Here is a 27,609-nt window from a genome sequence, read left to right as displayed (position 1 = left end):
GTTCATCATGTTTGAGTTGAGGACATGTTTGTTTGTGCTATTTTTTCATTTATGACAGTGCACCTGTGCTGATTGTACTGTCTGTTCTATTTTTTCACATATGAGAGTGTATTTATGGGTATTACTTCTTTCCCACTTTTCAATGCTGATTTATTTAGATTTGATTAGCGCAGCACCATCTTCTTCTCTGTTGTTCTTCACCATTTGATCATATAGTTGGGTGCTAGCAGCTTTTCCAGATTGGGGGGTTTTAGTTTAGCATTTTTGCTGGGGTTTAGTGTTAGCACAGGAGGTTTTTCCCATATTCAGGATTGAGAGTATAGTCATCATAAAATGCTCGTGACCTGATGGCTTCACTTCAAGATTTATACATTTGCCAAAGATTTAATCTCTCTGAATTCAAAGTCCGCAATGTTGTATTATCAACTTGCAATGTCTTTTACCAATCCTTTGAGATTTGCAGATCTCAGGTAATCCCTTCTAAATTATTCTATCTAGAGTTTACAGTGCATTTGTATGATCAGTAAATTGTAGCTATAAGTAAAAGAATAAGAAATGTGGCATACCTAGAGTTTCTGACACCTATACTGGATTTTTTTTACACCCTCACTGCTCTTTATGACATATTTTCAAAAATACACATAATATCAATAAATAATAATATTGCTAAATAGCAAGAATGCCCCATTACACAATACATGGTCAATAGGATGATCATCCCTTACATTGGTGATCAGCTGGAAGAATTGCTACCTTACAGACAGCTTTAGATTGTAAACTCCATGAGCAGGGCCCTCCTATTCCTTCTGTGTTGAACTGTGTCGTTATTGTACCATCCCCCTTTATATTGTAAAGAGCTGCACAAACTGTTGGCACTTTATAAATCCTGTACTATAGTAATAATTAACAAAAATAATTGGTATCAGTGCCTGTTTGCCTCACAGATAAGAAGAGCGGCTCAACTGGTTTTATGTCACTGGATATGAAAATGTACCATGGTGTCAAAACTATGTACTGTGTCTGCAAGCTGGCAGCATGTTGCAGCAGGACATCTGGGGTGTGTGCCCCAAGTGCCATAGTCTAGCAATGCCCATACAGCCTGCCTAGGATGACCTGCGTAATGGTAGGTGTCCTAGAACCAGAGCACCCAACTAAGGTTTCTGAACCTGGCAATGCTTCTGGCGCAGCATGGTGATATCTTAATTGGGGCCTAACACATGATCCTCCTGTTCTCCTCTGGGACAATCTGACCCTGATCACACTACACCAACAAATATATTATACAGTCAACAGAATATATTTGTGAATGGCATAGTACCTACTTATCACTATCCAAGAATACAGCTCCAAACATTACAGTATTAAATTAGAAACACATTGCAAGTATTGGCAGGGTGTGTGTAAGTTTTTTCTTTTTTAATGCTTTCAGAGATTAGGTAGCGAGTTTACAGCCTCAATATAATACCTGCAAGAAAATGCAATAAATAGTGTGGCTTTTTTTATTTTCCTTGCACATAATTGGATAATCTTTGAAAATTAATTTTTACCATATTTATTAAGCTAAGTGAAATTTCCTTCCAAAAAAAAAAATTCCCTGCAAAATGATTAAACATGTTTGCCTTTAGTAAATCATCCCACATTATGTACAAACAGCATCTTGAAGTGGAACTTCACTCAAAAAGTGCCTGTAACAGTTTTTGTTTTATTGGGGGGGGGGGGGGGAGCAGCAAGTACCTATTTTCATCAGTCTCTCTTACACTTCCATAATGTTCATCTAGGTGTGGATGACATCCCTTGCCCAAACCACCTTCCCTCCCATAGCCTCTTGGGACATGTGATGGCTGCAGGACCATTCACAAATCACTGCATGAGCTTGACCATGCACAGTAGTTCCTCAGGACCCCAAGCAGTGGTAAGTACCTGATTTTTAAACATCAGCAGCTACAGTATCAGTATTTAAAGCAGGTCTCCAGCCAAAAATAAAGATAAATAAATAGCCCATTAAAATATAAAATATCAAAACCAACTTCTGCTGTGATATTCACCTTCAATTCAGGGATTTCCCCTCAGTACTATTTTTCTGCCGCTAGTCACTCAGTCTGATGGCTAGTATTATTCAACTTACTTCATCTGAGTTCAGGTTGTCCTTGATTAGCCCCAGCCTGTGACTGGACAGTGAAACATAAAGCAGCATATTGATGAGCTCGTCTCCCTGTCACTCTGTTTTCTATTTCTATCAGCATGCTTCTTGTCAGTACATAAACTGTTTGGCTCCTTGTACTGCTTCTTTTTCTCAGATTGAGTCCTCCTGTAGAAGGTCTACAAGAGGCTTACAGCAGCTCAGATTCAGGTATTTACTGTACATGCATTTAAAGTGGTTGTAAAGGCCCAAGGTTTTTTACCTTCGTGCATTCTATGCATGAAGGTACAAAACCTTCCCTGCGCAGCATCCCCCCCAGCCCCCCCCCCCAATACTCACCTAAGCTCCGTCAGTACTCACCTATGCCCCCTCTCGATCCAGCGATGTATACTGGAGTATCAGCTATCCAGGAATCGCACTTCTCATTGGTTGAGACAAAGTGGGAGCCATTGACTTCCACTGCTGTCAATCACAGCCAGGGAGCCAATGAGAAGAGAGAGGAGACGGGGCCGAGCCACGGCTCCATGTGTGAATGGACACATGGAGCAAACGTACATATTTGCCAGTACACCATGGATCTCCAATATGGTCCAAAATAGATTTTTATTGCAAAAAGATCACATCACAAAGTCAAGTGTAAAGTTTCGGAGCTGCACAGGACCCCTTTGTCAGGCATGTGATGGACACATGGAGCAGTGGGTGCCCCTATAGCAAACTGATTGTTGTGCGGGCACCCAACAGGAGGGAGGGGCCAGGAGCGCTGACGGTGGACCCAAGAAGAGGAGGATCCGGGCTTTTTTGTGCAAAACCACTACACACAGCAGGTAATTATAGACATGTTTGTTATTTTTTCTTTAAAAAAATAAGCCTTAAGAATCACTTTAACAATTCAATCAATCATTTCAAGGCTGCATTTTTTACTTTTATAAATGTCTGAAGTTCAGGTTTAAAATAGATTGTACAGGAATTGTACAATCTGACTGCAATGCATGGCCATTTTTACATTTAAGTTGTTCCTTAACCGCTTCCACTCTGCCCTATAGCAGATATACTGCTACAGGGCATCACGGCTGCGCAAAATCAAGTATATGTACATGATTTTGCATTTCTGGGTAGGGGACGCATGCCCTATCCGAGCCGCCATTTGTGGCCTCGGCTGTCAATCACCGGGTCCCAACCGGTGATTCCCCGCCGGCACCTGGTGATCTTCGAGTATTACCAATGGGGAGAGAGACCTGTACAGTATGTAAACATTACAGATCTCTCCCCTGTCAGCTCCTGTACAATTCTTTGTATTGCTCTGCATAGCAGAGTAAAACAAAGCAGTGTGCTTACAGTGTAAAGCACACACACAGTCCACATAGTAAAACAGCACACAGAACACAGTTAACACTGATCGCCCCACATGTTAAAACCTAAATTTAGACTAAATTACAAATATAAAAATCAGCACAAGAGACATAACTTAAATTTAGAATGATGTGTCCCTTATGCTTATTCTTCTTGGCTTAGGCAAAATTTTCATCTTTCCTTCCCCCCCCCCCCCCCCATTCCCTGCCAAACTGAAGGGCTGCCAGGAGCTTTCATCAAGAGAGCTGGACTATGCCCACCCTTTCCGCCCTGCTGTGTCATTCATAGTAGCCCTAATACAGCTTTTGGAACTCTGCATGGAGGGAGCAGAGCTTTCAATCACCTGCCCATCCCCCATTCAGAGGTCCTGTGTCATTCATAGAAGCTGTAGTATGGCTTCTATGAATGGCACAGTGGGGTGGAAAGGGCATCATCATATATAGTGCAGGGCTATCTTACCAGAGGAGGCAAGTTTGGGACTGCCTTAGCGAGGAAGCTGCACTAGCTTAGACACATAGATGGAGGAAGCCTGTTGGATCCAGGAATAAGGTCAGTATCATACCTCATCCCTTCACCTATAGACTAAATGAGCATGTAACCCTTGCAGTGTGGGGAAGAGGGAGGATATACTGCAAGGGTAGATTTTGTCTAATTCCCAGATTCCAGCTTTAAGTGTATCTTAATCACATACTGTATATAAAGCATATGTAAGAAAAATTTAAAAGAGATAAACAAAATTTCTTCTTTATTTATGTATGGCAGGGGCGCCTGACAACTCATGGGGCCCCCGGGCAATAGGGGATCATGGGGCCCCTGTGTCCTTGCCCAAACTCAAAAAAGCCTATGAAAAAGGTACCAGGGGCATCTCATGGGGCCCCCTACTGACCTCAGGCCCTCGGGCAGTGCCTGAGTTTCCAAATGGTCAGTCTGCCCCTGATGTATGGATTCAAACAGTTGACTGTATTTATAAAGTTGTTTTCCTTTCCAGCAAAGGTAAGTTTTTTTGTTTTTTTTTTTACAGACAGATTTTTTTTAAAGACTTTTTGTTTACTTTTAAGCCAACAAATGCCACATCACTGTCAAAAGCCACTATTTTCAATCCAGTGAAGCTGTGAAGAAATTTCCTCAAGGTGCCATAGTAATTATTTTATGGAGTTTTGCCAGACTTTACAAATAGGCTTCTATATATTCCCTTTTAAGTGCTGATTCACACATGTGCGATGTGAATTGAAGCTCAGGTATCATCACAGCTAGTTGTTCAGTGGTTCAGGTCAGGTTTACATCAGGTTAAGGCAGTGTTTCTCAACTCCAGTCCTCATGGACCCCCAACAGGTCATGTTTTCAGGATTTCCCTCAGATGAAACAGCTGTGGTAATTACTAAGGCAGTGAAACTGATCAAATCACCTGTGCAAAATAATGGAAATCCTGAAAACATGACCTGTTGGGGGTCCATGAGGACTGGAGTTGAGAAACACTGGGTTAAGGTCAGTGTTTCATCCTGGTCACAACTGATGATGTGCAGTTTAGAAATGGTTACCATAGAAGTCAATAGCCTGTAATCCTTTCAGGGTTGTCTGTTGCATGTTAGCTATTGGCGGAGATTTACTAAAACTGGCATACTCAGAATCTGGTGCACCTCTGGATGGTAGCCAATCAGTTTCTAATTTTAGCTTGTTCAATTAAAGTGGTTGTAAAGGCTCAAGGTTTTTTAGAATGCATGAGGGTAAAAAAAACATTCTCACTGCAGCATTTCCCCCAACCCCCCTAATACTCACCTAAGCCCTCTCTTGATCCAGAGGTTGGGAACTGGAGTCTCGACTATCCCAGGACTCTGAAATTACATTCCCGGAAAGCTGGGAGGTCCCTCCCCTGTCACCATTTTCTTTGGTGTCAGGAAAAATTGTCAGAAGGGATTCATTCTGATAGCAGTGGAACAAAGCAGCAGACAGAAATGACACTTGATGCTTTTAACTGGGCAAGTACACACTATATATATGCTTTTACATATTTCATGTCTGAGATTTACAACCACTTTAATGCATAGAATGTATTGAGGTGAAAAACCGTCTGCCTTTAGAATCACATAGAAGAATGACATACGTCAAGCCATCAAATGTACTGAGAAGTGTCATACAAACATTTGAATGAACATTCATTGCCAGTTTTAGTGTGAATACCAGTTAGAGACCTTTTGCAGATGACCACACACAGCCTTCAAAGATGTCTTTCTAGAGTCATTTTGCAAATCATCTGGTTAGTTAAGAGTTATGTTGGCTTTGTTAAGGTAAAGATAAGAGAAGATAAAGATCCTAGTTTTGGGTTCATGCACTCATCATATACCTCCCTAGATTGTTCGTCTTTGTAATCTACACACTACATGCTGTTACTCTGTAAGCTCTTATCACATTTTCATTCATTAGGGAAAAAAGACTAGTATCCCAGCTTACATCTAAGGATCACAACCACTAGTATGTGTTTACACATAAAGCTTTATGCAGTATAGGCATTTCTCCTTATCAGTGAGACGCAATGCCTTGTGTGACAACTGCATGGCACACAGCCTGTAGAACTAATACAACCAGTGTGACCTGTGACACAGACAAACTGGGAAGCATACATGCACCAGCCCTTTGTTATCTCTGACACACCCTCTATCATACCTCCTACACAACCTGTTCGCCATGTGTCACACTACATACTTCTCCCTGTATCTGAGTTTCTCACACATGATCAGTGCTTCTGCAGTGTCACATTGGGCTCCGAATTACCTTTGTCCCTGTAAGGTAAGTATGCATTATTGTGAGATGTTTGTATTCCTTCTTTCCATTGACTCATTTCATTTTTTCTAATTTATCATGAGTTGACATATACAAAATAATGCTTAAAGCAATTTAGAAGCACAATAGCATTTTTTGGATGACAGAAGAAGACTGAGATATTGGAGACTGTTATATGACAACAGGATGCAACTGTGGATGCTATATGAATTTTGTTACAATTGGTGGCAATAACCGCTTAATGCATTGGAAATCCCAATTGTAGAGGAAAGCCAAGCAGGTGCCGGTCTAGCATTTTTTCAACCCAATTTATACAGTAGCAATAAAGAGAAAAAGAGACCATAATCCTTTCTTCTGCTTTTCAGAAAATATTGAATCTAGGCAATGGGCAGAGAAAACCACAAGAATATCTGACACTTAATTGTGAATTTATCACTTAGTCATAGGGTGCTCCTGCCAAGAAAATGTTGGCTAGAGATGTACTGGTGGTTATATTAAGAGGTTTAATCAGCTGTGTGTTAGCACAGTATTCTCCTTATTATTAGCATATGATCAGGCAGTGCTGACTGCTAGTCAACTAAGCAAGTAACTATGTTACTAAGTTACACATATGCTTTTTCTTTTTTTTAGCATAGATAAATACAGTAAAAAGTTTTAGGAAGCATGTCATCTAGTAATATTTTCCTAGAACTAATAGCTCAAACACCTGAATGAGTATTTAAAAAACCTATCCCTTTTAAGTTGTATTATATAGAGACAACATAATGAAATGTTAAAATGATATAAGAAACTAACAGGTTATCATTTTGCTGACACGACTTGGGCAACATTTCTGCTCAGCTCACTTTCTGAAAATTTGCTAAAATTTTGTTTCTTGTTTTTGGCATAGAAGAGGTTTTTCACTTTGCTTAAGAAAAATGCCTACAATTTTTAAAGGTAGCGATATGATTGTCATATATTTGTCATAGAGTATGTTTCTTTCAAAGTCAACATATAGACTTTATTATTATTAAAGCTCACCTGTCGTGCACAGCCATTTATGAGCTGAATCAATATTTGAGTAGGCTATTCACTAAGAACAGAGACATCAATGAAACACTTCGTGAACATCCCTTTACAAGTTTCTGGTTCCTGGTAAATTGATAGGCTGTGTTTGCAACAGGAAACAGATTGGCTGTTACCCTTTGCACCAGATGACAGGTGCACTTGTGACCAGGTCATTTTACAAAGAATTGGCCTTTTCAGAATACTAAATAAAGCATTGTACATTATCCTATACCACTTTTTCTGACCAGGGCTTCTTTTTCTTTAAGCTGGTAATAGATGGATAGAATTTCAAAGGAAAATTATTAGGAAAATTTGTATGAAAATTCTTAGAACATTCAAAAGATTTCATTTATTTTGAACATTTGATTTAGGAAGGAATGGACTTTACTGAATGAAAGCCACATACAATGTATTTTTTATCCTGTTCTGTCAAATTGTATTGTCATTGCGGTCAAAAACAAATGTCGATTTGACTCCAATAATGATTAGAAATATAAATTAACTTTCTTAGAACATTCTTTTTCTAAGAATTTTTGTTCGAAATTCTGCCCATCTATGGCCAGCTTTAAGCTGCAAACATGTAGATGTTTTACCAATACTAGCAATTTCAAAGCAACATTAAATATATTAAAAGCCAACCAATAGCCCCAATTCTTGAGATACATATTTGAATTATGCAGACCTCCTGCATCAGCCAGGTTGAGCATAAAGGAAAAGAGGTGAAGGGGGAACATACAGATTTTTAGTAAAAGTTCACCTGTACTTCAAGGTCCATGCCCCAAGGCTGCTGTCCTTGCTTCCCCTCTTAGTCTTGATCCCTGATAAGGACAGACCCAGATCAGCACCTTAAAAAAATTATCAATGGCAGTCCCATCCTGTCCTGACAGATTCCTTTAAGGGACTGGAGATCTTATCAGATTACTACATTACATCCTAGTGCAGAGAAAACATTTAACAAGGAATCCAAACAATTAAAACAAACTGTTGATGAAGTATATTTTTAAAAACATACAATGCAAAAATGTATACATTGTTTTATTTATATATATATATATATATATATATATATATATATTACAATTTGTTTATTTTTATCAGTTAATAAAATGGAAAGCAAATAAACAGAAGAGAAATCCAACTCAAACCAATACTTGGTGTGACCACTCTTTGCATTCAAAACAGCATCAATTCCTCTAAATACACTTGCACAGGTAGGTTGCTCCAACCATCTTGGAGAACTAACCACAGATCTTCTGTGGATGTAGGCTGCCTCAAATCCTTCTGTCTCTTCATGTAATCCCAGACAGACTCAATGATGTTGAGATCAGGGCTCTGTGGGAGCCAGACAATCACTTCCAGGTTTCCTTGTTCTTCTTTATGCTGTATGTTTGGGGTCGTTGTCCTGCTGCAGAATAAATTTGGGGCAATCACACACCTCCCTGATGGTATGGCATAATGGATAAGTATCTGCCTGTATTTCTCAGCGTTGAGAACACCATTGATCCTGACTAAATCTCCAACTCCATTTGCAGCACCTCCACAATACTTCACTGTTGCCTGCAGATATTCATTATTATACTGCTCTCCAGCCATTTGGTGAACATACTTCCTCCTGCTACAGCCAAATATTTCAAATTTTGACTCATCAGGCCAGAGCACTTGCTGCCATTTTTCTGTACCCCAGTTCCTTTATTTTTGTGCATAGTTGAGTCACTAAAGATGGTTCAAATGTTAGCTTGTTCAGCAGGGACAGGCTGAGATTCAAATCATCTGTGGGTAGGCTAGTTGTACTTATGTCAATCCAGCGACTGCCAGAAATAAATCCTATCGCCGCCAGCAGAAATCATTCTGTTTTGCCTGCAGGGAGGGCTCCCTGCCAGCAGAGCACAAAAACGCTGCAGGAGGGATACTTCCATCAGCACGTACTGTGTTCATGGAGGAATCGAGCGGGTTTCTGTAACCTGTGGTTGCAGGACAAAATACTGCATCATCTATGGTTGGCTTTAGACTTGTTTCCACGTCACAGGTACAGGTGTTTGGCAGCAATTCTTTCATGAAGACCACTTCTGGCCAGACTTCTCCAAACAGTAGATGGGCGTACCTGGGTCCCACTAGTTCTTGCCAGTTCCTTGCTGATGGCACTACTTCCATTGTTGAAAGGAAATAAACATAATGTGTCTTTCATCTGCTGCACTAGGTTTCCTTGGCCTACCACTGCATCTAGGTTCCTCAACATTGCCCATTTCTTTGTGCTTCTTTAAAAGGGATTAAACTACACATCTTGAAACCCGTCTGCTTTGAAATCTTTGCCTTGGAGAGACCTGGGTGATGCAGTATAACTACCTTGTGTCTTATTGCTGTGCTCAGTCTTGTCATGGGGTATTATTTGTGACATGAAATTGTCTTCCACAACTTCACCTTAATATCAGAGTTTGGCTGTTCCTCACCCAGTTTTAACTACTTCCTGTCCGGACACTTTTACCCCCTTCCTGTCCAGGGCAATTTTCAGCTTTCAGCGCTATCACACTTTGAATGACAATTGTGCGGTCATGCAACACTGTACCCATATGAATTTTTTACCATTTTTTTGAGACAGATAAAGCTTCATTTTGGTGGAAAAGTGTTTTTCTTCTAAAATGTTGCAAATAAATAATATTTCATCATGAATCTTGGCCAAAATTTATTCCGTTATCTTTTTAGTTAAAAAAAAAAAAATGCGCCAAATTAGTTTATAACCAAAAATTATAATTTTTAAACTTTTTTTTACATTTTTATTTTATTTTTTTATATTGTTATTTATGTTTTTTTTTTTGTTTTTTTTTTTGTTTTTTTTTTTACATACTGTCACCCTAGCAGTACAGTGTCACCACTGTACTACTTGTGGGGGGTGATGAAGATTTTTTTTTTTTTACAGTGAATGCTTTTACATCCATATAGGATTTCTCTTTCTCTCTGTCTGCATTCTTGCAGCCACTGAGAAATACTGTGTGAGCTGTGATTGGTCAGACCTTGTCACATGGTACAAGGCTGTTGTGAATAGCCTTGTACCATGTGACCTCTGTGATCATTCACAGATTTTTACTCCTAGTAAGCAATGATGTCACAAGTGACATCTTGCTTACTACTTTGCATGTGATCACTGACTGGCCAATCAGTGATCACATGATCGGGACCTCGTACAGAGCTCCTGTCCGACGATCGGTGTTTCACTGTGTCTGGAGGACACAGCGGGCATCGGATCGCAGTGCTGCGCGCTCCCAAGGAGTGCGCACAACTAGAAATAGCGGGTGCTGTTTATGAACGGCAACCCGCCCCTGGAGTGCCACCGTACTGCCGTTTAAAAACAGTAGGCGGACGGCAAGTGGTTAAGCCTCCTACCCAGCTGTTTCTGTTTCAGTTAATGACTGTATTTCAACCTACATATGAAATTGATGATCATTAGCACCTGCTTTGTATAATTGGTTAATCATACACCTGACTCTAATCTTACAAAATCCCTGACTTTGTGCAAGTATACAATGTGTGCAAGTGTAAGAACTGATGCTGGTTTGAAGCCAAAGGGTAGTCACACCAAATATTGATTTGATTTAGATTTTTCCTATGTTCTCTCACTTTGCATTTTGTAAACTGAAAAAAATAAACATTTAAAATACATAATTTTTAAAGTACTTTTTCTTTACAGCATTTTTTCACACCTTCCTTTTGCACAGTACTGTATATGAATAATTTTATATATATATTTAAACACTCTTTGAACATGAGTTCTATACATCTGTATTAACTTGCTATGTGCCTTCTTTTCTTTTTCTTGCTCTTCCACAAGGAAAGAGGTTATAATTTTTTTTGTTCTTCTAGAATGCCTCCCAGTATATTTGCAAGACATAGCTCAGAGATTGACTGGTGTGAAGCAAACTATCTGCATTCTGAATATGTGGCAGAATACTACAATACGGTATGTCAGTTGATGTACAAAATATTGTAATATGTATAAAATATTGTAATGTACTCTCTCATTGTTGGTGCAGACAAGTCTGAGCTGAAACATAATTAATGAGATTTCACTGTGAATTGATCATATCTCCAGGGTGGCATATGCATTTTAAAAGGTGTGCCATACCATTTAAAATGGTATCAATTAATATACAGTAGACAAAAATAGACAGAAATGTTACTGCCAGTATTAACCACGGCCATTATAATTACTTGTCAATTGAAAAAAAAAAAGTGTGCACCAAATACATTACCTAACAGTCTTCTTATGAAAATAGTTTTAGCTGACTAAATAATCTCTTAATAATCTGTTCAATGTTTAGTGCACATCTTTTAGTGCACACATTTAAAATGTACTGCTAGCTGCTATCAGCTCTAATACCAACTATAACTTACCTTTGGTCTGGCATTTTTTAGGTTGAGGAAAAGGAGAGGTTTTACTGCCAGAGAGTTCTAAGAAATATTTTATGGTTCACTCACCCCACAGCTGAACTCAGTAGGGTTTATTTACTAAAGCTGGAAAGTGCAAAATCAGGTTCACTTCTGCAAAGAAACCAATCAGCTTCTAACCCCAGCTTGTTCAATTAAGCTTTGGCAATAAAACCTGGACGCTGATTTGTTATCTATGCAGAAATGATCCAGCTTTACTAAATAAACCCGTGTTTTACTCTAAAGGAATTTTTGTATGCCAAAAGACTGGAAAGTTGTTTTATCCAATCACATTTAGGATCCATAAGTTTATTACATGCCAAAAAAAATCAATCTCCATTTTCTCCATCATGGAAGATCTTGTTAAGAAAAATGAAAAGACCTCGGGTGTATGATGAATTGTACTGTATATAAAAAAAAAAAAATCAGAATACCTCGTTAACACGGGACTCCCTCCTTCAAATTTCAATCCATCTGTAGCTGATCCTGTTCCAGGGAAGTCAATCTAATAATCAACTTCTCTCAAACCAGCTTGCTGGAAAATTTGATGGAAACTTTTCCTTCGATCAGCACTGCAGCCAATAGAGTGCAGCGCTGACCAGTGTATTCTGACAGTGGAGGAGTCCCTGCTGTCAGAATACAATAACACTGAGCGGTGGATTCCTCCATCCACCTCACTTGTGTGGATAGGGGAATCCATTCAGGTTTTTTTCGATCAGACTGCTGGCTGTTTGAAAGAAAGTTGATCCATGTATGGCCAGCCTAACAGTGCGGATAGATTAATTTCTCCTTCCCGTCATTGTATTCAGACAGCTGTCAGAACATCTGATTGGATTCATCAATAATCAGCTGAAACTTGAGCTGTGTATGGCATCCTTTAGTTAGACAACAGACCGCATTCTGTGTCTGACATAAATTAAGCTTTCTCCTTTTAGCTAATTTTTAAGCATTTATATTCATATTTAATCATTTTATATAAACATATTTAAAAATTAAATTTTGTTCTTTGTTGTAGCATTTCATTAAAAATAAAAACACCTTTTTTGTAAATAACTTTGCCATGTTATGTAGAAGAAGTCAGTGGAGCAGTGTGTGATTATTTTGGGCTGTTCTAGGTTTCACTGGCTGCAGGCTCATCTGCTTCCCCTGCCTTCTAGTGGATTATAGAATGTAGAGGGCTAGAAGAGGCAGATCCATAGCCTGAATATTTATGTGGTCTTGGCCAATCTCTGGGGGAGAATGCCCCATAGGTGTCTGGGAAAGTGCATAAATAGTTTGAAGCCTGGAGCAGCAGGGTTCTTGTCCAGGAGGAGAAGTTCCCAAGTTTCACAAGTGCTCATTGAAAATCCAGCTTAGCCAGAGCTGGGGGGACTGTTCTAGTGCTCATTGAGGTCCCAGCTGTTTTATAGCTGGGGGGCTTGTTCAACTGGACCTTGCTGGAACTGACTGAGGGTTTTCACTGAGAATCTGGTCTACAGAGTTCTCAGGAGAAATACCTGGCTGACATTGGAGGCATCCAAGTATCCAGGGACATTTGTGAGTACAAACCTACGTGTAGCATTCTAGTGACTGTGCACTGTTTCTATCCCTTGTGGATTAGTGCCAGAGCCTGCTTAAAATGTTGCTCTATCCCTTAGTTGCTGCTGGAGGGACTGTACTAAGAAGTTTTGAGAAAGTGAAAAGTTTCCTCATTTCCTTTTTTTAAATAGTATTACTGGAGTATCCCACAGCTTCCTGCACCTTATCCAAATTCAACTTGTAATAAAGCATCAAAAGATATCCTAGACTGATGTGTCTTATAGACGCATAGAGCAGCAGCTCAGGAGTGAGCATGCAGCGGTGCCCCCAGGGCAAGCAGCTTTCTCTGGGGGTACTGTTCAAGGTGGAGTAGCCAGAGCACCAACAGGGGAACCAAAAAGAAGAGAATCAGGGCATTTGTGTGCAAAACTACTCCACAGAGCAGATAAGTATGATATGTTTGTTATTTTATGGAAAAAAACAAAAACAAAGCTTTAGTATCACTTTAACTCTGGTCAAACTAGAAAATAAGCATGTGATTTGGCTTTCTATCGTCTTTAGGCATTTAGACTGCATACAATATTGTCGAAAGAAGGCCCAAAGCTTAAAAGTAAAATTTCCTCTGCTCCATAAGGTATATATAGCTGCGGGAACTAAATGGTTAAAGAGGTTACAATTCAAAGACCTGTGCAACTATAAAAGAGTAAATGATTAGTGCAGATACTAAATATTTTTGCATTAACTGTGAGCAGGTGCTTTAACTCTATATACATTTATTTTATCGTTATTTGCCATATGCTGTTGCTGCTTGGTTTAATCATTATACAGACAGACAGAGTACTTATCTGCTAAGTGTTTTTAGATCTCTGATTGAGGAACATAATGTATGACAGGGTCCCATAGCAAGCTTAAGACTTTTATTAATTAAAATGGAACTGCAGTGCATCTGAGTACCACAAATCAAAAATGCTATATAATCCATTTTTAAGATTCAATACAAACTCCTCCATCCATCCATGTCTCCCTGCTTTATTTTGCTGAAAAATCATTTTGAAAAACACCTCCTAGTATTTCTGCCAGTGACCATCTTGAGTAAGGGCAGATGATTCATGTAGCAGTTACTTCCTGGAATCCATGTGTCCTTAGCACAGGCATTGGCTGAGCTGAGAACCCTCCCTCCCCTCCTGAAGACTCCTGGGAGGTATGAGATCATTTGCCTATGCATGGAAACCAGGATTTAAATGAAGAAGTGACAAAAAAAAATGAAAACATGTAAATGATATACTTTCCTATCTATTTACTAGTGCTAGCAGCATAAGGATTAGAAATAGTCCATGTTGATTGAGAGAGTGAAATTCTGCTTTAATATGCAAATTAGGAAAAAATATACTATGGCAGAAAGTCCACAAAGTTCTTTTTTGGTTTCCTCATCTACAAAGTCAATGCAGTGCAACTGCACAAGTTAGCATGGTCAGGCTTATAGAATAGAGGCCGGTTCACTCCATAGAAACGCAGTCCAGATCCGTTCAGAATGTGTTTCCACTTGCACATTTTTGCTGCGTTCCGGTGCATTTTTTTATGCTTTCTGGTGTGTTTTTGATGCGTTATTTTTTTTGCCTCTGTTATTCATCAATTTACATAGAGACGTTCCAGTGCATTTTGGTGTGTTCCGCTGCATTCTGTATGCATCTTACCACGTTGCAGTACAGTTCTGTGCAGGAAAAATGCAGCCTATTCTATTTTGTTTTTCTGCAACCGGATCACACTGGAACTACAAGCACTGATGTGAACTATGACATTGGCAATCATATATCCTACTTTCTATGTGTTTTGGATGCAGAAAAAAAAGCACACTGAAATGCATGTAGTGTGAAATGACCCTAAAACAATGTACACAATGCAGCAATCTTTAACCTTTTTACCTCCAGGCACTGCCTCCCGTTTTGTATCTCAGATGGTTGAACCAATATTGCTATCTTTCTTATGCATATTACAGACTGGAGAGCTTGAGATACAGTCAGGTCCATAAATATTGGGACATCAACACAATTCTAACATTTTTGGCTCTATACACCAACACAATGGATTTGAAATGAAACAAACAAGATGTGCTTTAACTGCAGACTGTCAGCTTTAATTTGAGGGTATTTACATCCAAATAAGGTGAACGGTGTAGGAATTACAACAGTTTGCATATGTGCCTCCCACTTGTTAAGGCACCAAAAGTAATGGGACAATTGGCTTCTCAGCTGTTCCATGGCCAGGTGTGTGTTATTCCCTCATTATCCCAATTACAATGAGCAGATAAAAGGTCCAGAGTTCATTTCAAGTGTGCTATTTGCATTTGGAATCTGTTGCTGTCAACTCTCAAGATGAGATCCAAAGAGCTGTCACTATCAGAGAAGCAAGCCATCATTAGGCTGAAAAAACAAAACAAACCCATCAGAAAGATAGCAAAAACATTAGGCGTGGCCAAAACAACTGTTTGGAACATTCTTAAAAAGAAGGAACGCACCGGTGAGCTCAGCAACACCAAAAGACCCGGAAGACCACGGAAAACAACTGTGGTGGATGACCGAAGAATTCTTTCCCTGGTGAAGAAAACACCCTTCACAACAGTTGGCCAGATCAAGAACACTCTCCAGGAGGTAGGTGTATGTGTGTCAAAGTCAACAATCAAGAGAAGACTTCACCAGAGTGAATAGAGAGGGTTCACCACAAGATGTAAACCATTGGTGAGCCTCAAAAACAGGAAGGCCAGATTAGAGTTTGCCAAACAACATCTAAAAAAGCCTTCACAGTTCTTGAACAACATCCTATGGACAGATGAGACCAAGATCAACTTGTACCAGAGTGATGGGAAGAGAAGAGTATGGAGAAGGAAAGGAACTGCTCATGATCCTAAGCATACCACCTCATCAGTGAAGCATGGTGGTGGTAATGTTATGGCGTGTGCATGTATGGCTGCCAATGGAACTGGTTCTCTTGTATTTATTAATGATGTGACTGCTGACAAAAGCAGCAGGATGAATTCTGAAGTGTTTCGGGCAATATTATCTGCTCATATTCAGCCAAATGCTTCAGAACTCATTGGACGCCGCTTCACAGTGCAGATGGACAATGACCCAAAGCAGACTGCAAAAGCAGCCAAAGAGTTTTTTAAGGAAAGATGTGGAATATTATGCAATGGCCAAGTCAATCACCTGACCTGAATCCGATTGAGCATGCATTTCACTTGCTGAAGACAAAACTGAAGGGAAAATGCTCCAAGAACAAGCAGGAACTGAAGACAGTTGCAGTAGAGGCCTGGCAGAGCATCATCAGGGATGAAACCCAGCGTCTAGTGATGTCTATGCATTCCAGACTTCAGGCTGTAATTGACTGCAAAGGATTTGCAACCAAGTATTAAAAAGTGAAAGTTTGATTTATGATTATTATTCTGTCCCATTACTTTTGGTCCCTTAACAAGTGGGAGGCACATATGCAAACTGTTGTAATTCCTACACCGTTCATCTGATTTGAATGTAAATACCCTCAAATTAAAGCTGACAGTCAGCAGTTAAAGCACATCTTGTTCGTTTCATTTCAAATCCATTGTGTTGGTGTATAGAGCCAAAAATGTTAGAATTGTGTCCATGTCCCAATATTTATGGACCTGACTGTATATCTTACCAAACCATCTATTTTGTATAAGCACAGGACCTATGGAATTGGAAGTCCATGATAGTTGCCCAAATATAGTTCAAAGCATTTTTTTAAAATAAACATTCACTACAAAAATTTTTAGCACACACAAAACACATGATCCCAAAAATCACAATGCCATACTAATTATTATCCCAGAGGTGCTAAGTAGTTCTAGGCATATTTAAAGCTAGAATAAAATTGGTCAATTTGAGTTTCGTGACACATCGGTCTCCCTGCTCAACATCATGAGTTCAAAAGCAGAGATGAGACTTGCAATAGGAGTAAGCACTGGTCACACCTCCAAACCTATGTCAGAAGTGTGAGTGCATAGCTAATGTAGAGCTAACCCCCTTAAGGGCCGCTAAATTGGATGGGTCCACATAAGCTCTGCACAATCAGGTAACAAGCATTTTCCACACTTTTTTCTCTGAGGCAGTAAAACAGTCCTTGAGCTTGTTTTTGTTGTTTTTATTAAGGGTTAACAACTTGGATGGGGTCTAGGGGTATATGGGATGCCCAAGGAACTGTAAGACTCAAGGACAACATCCTAGCCCTAGCAAATACTGTATACTGTACAAAAATGTGGACCAAAATGTAGTAACTGTCTCTTTAACCGTTTCAATACCGTGCAATTTTACACCTTCCTGCCCAGGCCATTTTTCAGGTTTTGCGCTCTCACACTTTGAATGACAATTGCGCGGTCATACAACACTGTACCCAAACTAAAATTTTATCATTTTCTTCACACAACTAGAGCTTTCTTTTGGTGGTATTTAATCACCGCTGGGGTTTTTATTTTTTGCTAAATTAACAAAAAAAGACCAAAAATTTTGAAAAATAAACACATTTTTCTTTGTTTCTGTTATAAAAGTTTACAAATAAATAATTGTTCTTCATAAATTTAGGCCAAGATGTATTCTGCTACATGTCTTTGGGAAAAATAACCCAAATTAGGATGTATTTTTTAGTTTGTAGGAAAGTTATAGAGTTCACAAACTATGGTATAGATCTGAATATTGATCAATCCTGAAGTACTGACAGCCAATCTAATTTCTTGAGGTCTAAGAATGTCAGAACAGTACAGACAGTCCGACGTACTTCATAAGAGGCATGGCGAGTTTTTTGAAGTTGTATTTTTTTTGTCATAATTTTTCGAAAAATGAAAAAATTAAAACAATTATTTTCACTATTTTTTTTTTTACATACTGTCACCAGTGCAGTACAGCGTCATCATATAACTGGCATGGCGGTGAACAGGGACACTGACTGGTGACAGTATGAAAAAAAAAAATATATTTTTTTTTATTTTTTTTTTTATTTTTTTATTATATTTAATTTTTTATTACATTTTTTTAATTTTTTTTAAGATTTATTTTTCATATTTTACTATGACCAAAGTAGTACAATGTTACCATAGTAACATTGTACTACTTTGGGGAAGTGATCAGTATTTTTTATTTTTTTTTACACAATTTGCTTATAGCAAAGAATTACTTTGCTATAAGCAAGCATTTACCTGAATGAAATCGATTCATTCAGCTTTTTTTTTTGCTTTTTTTTTTGTGCTTAGCTGTGATTTGGTCACAGCTAATCACATGACATGTGCATGTGATTAGCTGTGACCATTCACAGCTAGGCACTAGTATACAATGGATGGCATCATGAATGAAGCCATCCATTGTATACAACTGTCATGTGACCTGCTGTGATTGGTCACAGCAGGTCACATGGTACCAGCAACGGGAGCCGGTACTCCGAGGTGCACGGCCGGTGACAGATCGCACTGGTGCGCCGCTCTGCATTAGCGCAAACTGCACATGTGCGGGAGCACACCAAATGGCGTGCACCCGGAGTGCAGAGACACATTTGAAGCCGCCAAAAGGCCATTGGCCGGGCGGCTAATGGTTAAGGAGCACTGATGCCCCCTTTGCTATACCTCCTCAGACCCCAGATGAATCCTTCCTCTTTCACCCGGCTGTCCTGAGGATATCCCTGGGCAAGGGATCCCAAGATCTGCAATTAAGTAGGCCTGGATGAGAACTACTTGGGTATTGCACCTGACCACCCTCTCCCTTCTCTGGCCCAGGGGGCATAGAGGTACTCACACTGTCCTGTTCTGTTAGCTTGTTGGGTTGCAGCTGCTTTCAGGCCTTACGCTGGGCTGGTTCCTTCCCTGCTGACAAGACATCCTCCCTAGGAGACTTGTGGCACAGTGGAGATCCTTTCATCCAGCACCAGGTTCCAGGTAAGACCCCCTCCTTGCCCCCCTCCAAGCCCAACACTTCAGTACCTTCTCTCAGTCCATCTTCCACCCAACTCCCACATTTAAGGGTTGCTCTTAGACACCATGCCCAGCCTCCTGCCTGGGGATTGGAAAACAAAACCATGCAAATCTGGGCCTCCTCCCCTCCTCCACCCCTCTTCCAGAAGGTTCCAGCAATTTCTGAAAGGGTGGGAGAGCTCCAGAAGCCCTGACATGTAAAGCCTCAGAACCTGTCCTGAGGTGACCTCTCTACCTCACTCCCAGGCTGACTCATCCCAGGGAAAAATTGCTTAGATTTTTAGTTCAGTTTTCTCCTTGTATATAATATGAAGGAGGGTGCTGTCTGTACTGTGCTGACAGATCTCATATCAGTGGTAAACTAGAATTTAACATTGTCTGTCTTAACAAAGGGTTAAAAATCTCATGGCTTGGAGTCTACCTTGTATGTTAACGACAGGAAACAGCCTTTCCCCACTTTGTCCCATTACGTTCACTTTTAATTTGTTCTGTGTGGCTTGCGGTTTTGGAAGGCCTGCTCCAAACACAGCTAGAAAGGTAAGAAGTATTTTAAAAAATATATTTTTAGGTATGCTGTGTGAATAGGGACACATAATAACCATATAGTGGGGTTTTCTAAAATGTGCCTGCAAAATTGGAAATACATATTCATCTTCTAACTGCCATGGCATATTAAATGTGACATTGGCCATCTTTTCCACAGCTTTGCAATACATCCTTGGCAGTCAAAGAGTTAAAAGCTCTGCTCATGTAAACTGTAAAAAAAAGGTCAAATTTGGTTAATTTTTGTACTATGCAGATAACATTATTTCATTATGTGACACTGGGGTTTATTTACAGCAAACGGACTGTTCACTTTGCATGGGAAGTTATACTTTGTAAATGAATTTTCTCCAGAGCTTAGTGGATGGGTTGAAGCTCTGCTAACGTCCATCACTCGATCATGTGCAAGCAAAAATGCTGTTCTTTTTCTTTGCAATTGATTGGGTATTTTTTTGCAGTGCGAGACTTCAAAACGTTCACTAAGCTCTGGGAAAAATTCCTTTGCAATGTGGAATTTCACTTGCAAAGTGAACAGCATGGGGAGACTTTTTTTTTAACAAGAATGAGAAACACAATAGTAAAGTACATATGTATTATTATAAAGGATGAAGAAAGAACTTTGTGCAGCCACTCCACTAACTAAACTTTTTATTAGGATAATTGCTGAGTTCCAACAACACATAATGCAATTATAGCAAAACGTGTATGGGAGTTATATGTTGGTATATATAATATGATACAGGTATCATAAATATATTTATATATGTGTGGTTAGTGAAGTAATTCCTGCAGATGTAACACAGCAGAAATGGAAATAACATTGCCAGTTGTATCTTATACTCATCTTTAAAGTAAAAGTAGAGTTCAGAGCTACCAGCAAAGATAAATATCTTTCCCTTTTAGGATCAAGGAATCTGCTATCTTTCTTTCAGATAGCAAATTTCTACAAACACATTTGATTGACAAATGTACCACTTTTTGGTAAAAAAAGACAACAGATTAACTCAATGTCAGAGCCATATCAATCATCATTTTTTACTAATGAAAGATAAAGATAACAATGGGACCAAGTATCATTTGTGTTATAGCTTAGTGAATTAAACATTCTGGGGTTGATTTACTAAATACCAATAGACTGTGCACTTTGCAAAGTGCAGCTGCACTCTGCAAGTGCATTTGCTCCAGAGCTTATTAACCAGTTCCCACCCTGCCAATAACAAAATGACAGCTGAGTGGGGCTTTTGTTGATCCAAGTGGATGTCATAAGAATAGAGAGGTGTCAGCGGGGCAATTTGTGTTGCCTTGAAGTACTTGTAAATGTTAGAGTATTTGGTTTTTTTAACAATTGCGTTTATTGAAGAATGTACAGTGGTACAGACAAATTGAGTTACATAAAAGTATACGAAAACACATACAGCATACATAAATAACCTACAGCAGAAAAGTCCTACAATTAGTATCCTGGTGAGATTCTGTGTTTTACGACCCTAGCAAGCAAGTCAAGCAAGAACTCAATGTGACCCAAGGGTTGGTGTCCAGCCGGGGAAGGGGGAGGAGCCAAGCAGGGTGAGGGGAATAAGGTGGGGAGGAGTAGAGGAGGGAGGAGGAAGGAGGAGGGCATGGGAGGAGGTAAGGCAGTATAGATAGCAACACAGTGCTCAGGTATTACAAAAATCTTCAGATAAATAACTGGAGACACCACATCCTAAACTGTGAGACCCAGTGCCGCCCTCCACCCACCCAGCCCAGATTTTATCAAATTTTGCTGGACGGTTTGGGATTATTTATGTAAGCTTTTAAAGAGGAAGAGCACCATTAATTACTGCCTTCCAGCCAGAACCCATGGGTGGGGTCGGCAATTTCCATCTCAACAAAAGTTAGCATCAAAGGTAGAGAAGAAAACAAGCTTACTCTGTTTAGGTGCCTCCACAAGATCAGCAAGTCCCAACAGCAGCATCAGCAGGTCCATAGGAACAGACAGGTTACTAACTGCATTAATAGTGTCCAACACTTCAGTCTAAAAGAGATGCAGCCTCAAACTGGACCAAAACATATGGTTAAACGTGCGCTCAACTATATCACAACGGGGGCATGCTGCCGTTCTGCCAGAATAAATTGCAGCCAGTCATTGAGGAGTATAGTATACTCTATGGATAAATTAAAGAAAATTCTATTCCCCTAAAACAATGGGACTATGGAGAAGCACTGGTCAATGAGCCAATATATCAGAGACAAAAGATTTTTATGATGAAAGAGACTGTTTATGTCTCTTCTGCCACAGATGATTCTACCTACTTGTCATCTATAAAATAGGGAATTACAGCCCTGGTTGAAACCCCATTCTAATTATTTTTAAAACATTCTTTAAAAAAAATATAAATATAAATCTTCTTGTCCAGACCTATTGTTTTAGGGCATTTTAACATGGCTGTCACTTGAAAATGCTAAAATTCTTTTTACTAGTAACGTGTATTTAGAGCTATAATGTGTCAGATCTAGAAGTAACAATGTGAATACAGGATTGTGGATTGAAATCCTGCAGTGCCCGCAAGGTCCCACTCCTCAAGAAGGCACATGTAAAGGCCCATCTGCAGTTTGCCAATAAACATCCAAATGATTCAGAAAAGGATTGGGAGAAAGTGCTGTGGTCAGATGAAGCTAAAATTGAGCTCTTTGGCATTAACTTGACTTGCTGTGTTTGAAGGAAGGAAAATGCTGACTGTGACCCTAAGAACATCATCCTTACTGTCAAGCACGGAGGTGGAAACATTATGCTTTGGGGCTGTTTCACTGCTAAAGATACTGGCTAACTTTGCTGCACTGAGGGGGCCAATGGACGGGGCCACGTATTGTAAAATCTTGGATGAGAACCTTCTTCCCGCAGCCAGAACTCTGAAGATGGGTCGTGGATGGGTCTTCCAGCATGACAATGACACAAAACATACCGCCAAGGCAACAAAGAAGTGGCTGAAAAAGAAGCACATTAAGGTCATGGAGTGGCCTAGCCAGTCTCCAGACCTTAATCCTATAGAAATGTCAAGCGACAGCCAAGAAATCTTAAAGTGTTACTAAACCCACAACTGTAAAATCAGTCTGTATATGCAGTGAAGCATGCTTGTTATACTCACTATGGAACCTAAGGGGTTAATCCTGTATTGTGTAAAAGGGCTGTTTGATCCTTTCTTCTCTGTTCCTCCCCTTTTTCAAGCGACCACCACTTATCTCCAGACTGAACCATAGGCACATGCTCAATTTGGTGTATATTGCTAGAGAGGTTTTTTTTTCTTGGGAGAGTACATGTGATCAGCACAGGGCCAATCAGTGCTGTCCAGACAGAGGTCAGGGAATTTCCATCCTACTAGAGAAGAAAAAAACCTCCTCCTACAAGCTTTAACTAGTGCTGGGCTGGACAGAGATAGAAGTCACATGACTGCTCTAACTTCTGATGAGAAAAGGCATTTAGCACTTTAAATTTACTAAAATAATCGCACTTACATGTTCTTTGTTCTGTGGGAGACCAGATATAGTGGATGCAGGGTCCTGGGTTTAGTAACACTTTAAGGATTTAGAGAAGATCTGTAAAGAAGAATGGACCAAAAATCATTCCTGAGATGTGTGCAAACCTGGTAACCAACTACAAGAAATGTCTTACCTCTGTGCTTGCAAACAAGGATCTATCCACCAAATACTAAGTCATGTTTTGCTTGGGGATCAAATACTTATTTTACTCACTGAATTGCAACTCAATTTATAACATTTGTATCATGTGTTTTTTTAGACTCTTAATTTCTTTGTAAGTGGGCAAACTGACAAAATCTGCAGGGGATCAAATAATTATTTTTCCCACTATATAACTGCTTAGCAGGCTAATCTCAGAAGGTTTTTTTTTGTAATTGTATTTCAAGTAAAATGTTGATGCACATTTTGTGTTGTGCACTTTATCAGAAAAAAAATATCTGCATTATTTAGCTGTTCAAAACGCACAGCAAATGAGGATGGCACCATACTCATTGAACATTAGGGTATAATCAGCTAGATAGGTTCAGGATTGAGATCGATATGTACACTGTCATCCTCATGCTAGGAAGGCAGTCCCATAGAAGTGTATAGGTATATGCAGCGCAAAGAATATTCTGTTCAAAGGATGTAAACAGATGTGGAAGACTGAAGAATACAGGTAAGTATGCATCAATGGAGGGAGTACTTTTGGGCAGGGGTGGCAAAAAGGTTACAAACCCAAATACTCCTGCGCTTGGGGATGGAATCAATATGGGCTATGACCACATCTCGGATGTCCGGGAATGTGCACTCCTTGCTGCCCTCAGAAGACTGGAGAAGTCCAAATGTACCAGATATAAAGAAAACAAACAGAGGGCGCACCGGTCTAGTGCATTACCTTAAAAAACATTTATTAAAGCAATAAAAATAGGTATTGTACTCACAAACAACAATAATGTCAAAGACACATCATGAAAGAACAGCACTGTCAATCCACACTGTGCGTCTGTCCACGATGGACACCCTGGACTTCCAACAGGCTAAAGCATTTCGAGGTCTTGCCTCTTCCACAGAGTAAGAGGCAAGTCCTCCAAATGCATTAGCATGTTGGAAGTCCAGGGTTCCCATTGTGGACAAACACGCTGTGTGGATTGGACAGCGCTGTTCTTTCATGATGTGCCTTTGACATTATTGTCATTTGTGAGTACAATACCTATTTTTATTGCTTTAATAAATGTTTTTTAAGGTAATGCAGTAGGCCGGTGGCAAAAAGGTTAACTGCTCTGTGTACTTTTCCTTTAATAGTCTCAACACAGTCCCATTGGACAGTAAAATGGCAGTTGACAAAGCTTAGCCATGAAGCCAGGCCCCTGAAACTAATGGGCAGACTGGTTTTACAGAAGTTGATCTACAACCAACTTGCTGGATTTTCCCTGTCTGATCAATGCCACTAGTTATAGCTGGCAGCACTGATCAGTGTGTACAAATGGTGGGGAAGTCCCCCCACTGTCAAAACACAAAGCCTCATTTGGGAGGTTTCCCCCATCCACATCAATCGTGTCATTTTTTTTTCATTCGACACACTGTTTTAACTACAGAAAAAATGACTAATCTATAGCCTGATTAACCATATCAACTTAACCAGATTGATTTCTATACAACCAGCCTGCCCCTGCATGGATCGAAATTCGGCCGGTCCCTTCTGAACCTGTCAAATTTTGATCCATGTATGGCCAGCTTTAGACAGCACTGTTGCCTTTGAAACTATAATGGATTATGTTTATCTCAAGAAAAGCTTGCTAACAATTATCAATAGGAAAAAGTATATACTAGTTCTGGGGCTCTTTATAAAATTATGTGGGCCTTTATAGCTCAGAATGCATTAGTAAATAGGATCAGTCAAGTGTTTTTAAAATTAAAAATGAAATCTAGTATTCACAAACAATTTTAGATTTTCCCTGTTCTTTTATGAATGTTGACTTAAGCATCACCTGCTATAATTCTGTTAATCATGATACTGTGTAAGTTAAAGTTCAAGAAGGGCAGGGTGGAAATTGTGTAATTGTGAGAAGTATATTGATTACATCCTCGTGACCCTGTAATGTGCATTGTACTTTGTATCTCTAACATAGGTTCATACACATTGAGTCAGTTGACCAGTAAATCAAAAACCTCTGGTAATTGCTTTTAGTTGTATGTGCATCTCTAGCTGAATGAGGCAGATTTAGAATTTACTATTATTCTACTTAAAGCTATATTGAATCCAAAACCCAAAATGTAACATGTTACAGCTTACCAATCATTAGATGTGGTGGCTGCATCAGTTTTCTCTTTTTAGGCTTTTTTTCTCTATTTTTTTCCTAAGTAATCTGGCCAGTAACACACCTCCTGTATCATCACTCTAGATCAGGGGTCTCCATACTTTCTAAAGTAAGGGCCAATTTACTGTCCTTCAGACAGATTGTGGTCAGTGAGAGTAGAAAATGCCCAGCGTCAATGGGAGCAAACCATGCCCCATCATTGGTGTCAGTGGGAGGAATAGTGCCCTATCATCGATGCCAGTGGGAAAAATTGTGCCCTTTCATTGGTGTCAGTGGGAGGAATAGTACCCCATCATTGGTGTGAGTGGGAAGAATAGTGCCCTGCCATTGATGTCAGTGGGAGCAATAGTGGCCCAGTGTTGGTGTCAGTGGGAGGAGTGCCCCAAGGGCCAGATAAAGGCAAGCAAAGGGCCACATCTGGCCCCCGGGTCACAGCGTGTTAGTTGTACTAGCAGATTTAGATACACTAAAAATGAAATCTGTATTCCTGACCTCTAACCTGAGCTTTACTATTGACATCTGAACTTAGCATTACTTATTACTGACCCCTGAAGTCTGCATTACTTACTACTGACCCATGAACTGTGCCTTACTTACTACTTACCCTTGAACTCTTCAAACCGGCCTTCATTACTTTTCTAATGCGGCCTTGCTAGGTTATCCTTAAAAAAAAGCTAATTGCACCCTGGTTTTGTTTTTCTTCCATGTTGTTCAGGTAGATCTCCAACTCTCCAGGGTTGCCTACCCCTGCCCTAAACTCTGCCCCTTTTTGGCAACTATTTTCCAAGTGGATATGATTTAGTTGAAAAATGACTGGCTTGACATCAGGCAAGCAATTCACTTAGGAATGTCTGTCAGTCACAATCAGTGTCTTTTCTTGTCAATCTGTTTATCCATCACAGTCTAGGCTACAAGAGGGTCACATACAGTAAGTATATGTTTCATATTTGATCTATCATAAAAACATAACAACATCCATAGCATTGTAAGGGCTTGCCTTTAAAAATCCCTTTCAAATTATATTAAGTCAGGTATCCTCACACTAAACTGTTTGATTTTTTTTTTATTTTAGATCTGAAACAAAATCTCATTGTGTGTGCTCTTCGTCAGTGTTAATTGTAACGTTTTAAATGTTTCATTATCTTAAGATGTACAGTACCTTAGAGTCGTATTATCTTCATAAACACACTTGACATAGGGCCTTTACATTTGTGGAAATCAAAGGATTCTAAGGTGAATCAAATATCAATATAAGTTACAATGGATGTGTTATTACACATAGGAATTCTTATGATTATATTTATATTTTATGGTATTTTTATGCATACTGTTGTGCTTGCATAAAGCTATGACCTTTCAGGGCTTAATATCATAAAACAGGTATCAGTTAACAGTTTCATATGTCAATCAGTAAAAATGATTGACTTCAAGACAAAGTTCAGTGCATTAACTAGCAAATCAAAATGCCATGCAAAATATTTTGCCAAATTTGTGAGGATTTTGCTGTGTCCTTTTTTGTTATCTGTATGTGTGTCATTCTGCACCCTGGCTGTGATGTTCAATAGAAAGGAGTTGATTTACTGAAGGCAATTAGACTGTGCACTCTGCAAGAACAGTCGCTCCAGAGCTTAACCACTTCCTGTCCGGACACTTTTACCCCCTTCCTGTCCAGGGCAATTTTCAGCTTTCAGCGCTATCACACTTTGAATGACAATTGCGCGGTCATGCAACACTGTGCCCATATGAATTTTTTACCATATTTTTGAGACAGATAAAGCTTTATTTTGGTGGTATTTATTCACTGCTGGGATTTTTATTTTTTTTACTATGTAAATGAAAAGTCCAAAAATTTTGAAAAAAAGTGTTTTTTAATAAAATTTTGCAAATAAATAATATTTCATCATAAATCTTGGCCAAAATTTATTCCGTTATTTTTTTAGTAAAAAAAAAAATCCAAATTAGTTTATAACCAAAAATTATAATTTTTAAACATTTTTTTTTTATTTTATTATTTTTATATTATTATT

At 39.3% G+C, this 27,609-nt stretch overlaps 1 protein-coding gene across 1 annotated transcript in view; it reads left to right on the top strand.

Moving 5' to 3' along the window:
* Window positions 1–6,201: 6,201 nt before the first annotated feature.
* The window catches only part of ACER1 (alkaline ceramidase 1), a 40,410-nt gene continuing 19,002 nt past the window's right edge, over window positions 6,202–27,609 (top strand). Inside the window, exons 1-2 of the mRNA XM_089670130.1 lie at window positions 6,202–6,274; window positions 11,171–11,267. Of these exons, the coding sequence (XP_089526256.1) occupies window positions 11,172–11,267 (96 nt within the window). The 5' untranslated portion in view covers window positions 6,202–6,274; window position 11,171. The remainder of the gene's footprint in view (window positions 6,275–11,170; window positions 11,268–27,609) is intronic.

This window comes from Staurois parvus, unplaced genomic scaffold (genome assembly GCF_062004578.1).
Source record: "Staurois parvus isolate SC_StPar_1 unplaced genomic scaffold, SC_StPar_1.0 ptg000086l, whole genome shotgun sequence".
Lineage (NCBI taxonomy): Eukaryota > Metazoa > Chordata > Amphibia > Anura > Ranidae > Staurois > Staurois parvus.
This window is presented reverse-complemented; position numbering and strand designations above follow the sequence as displayed.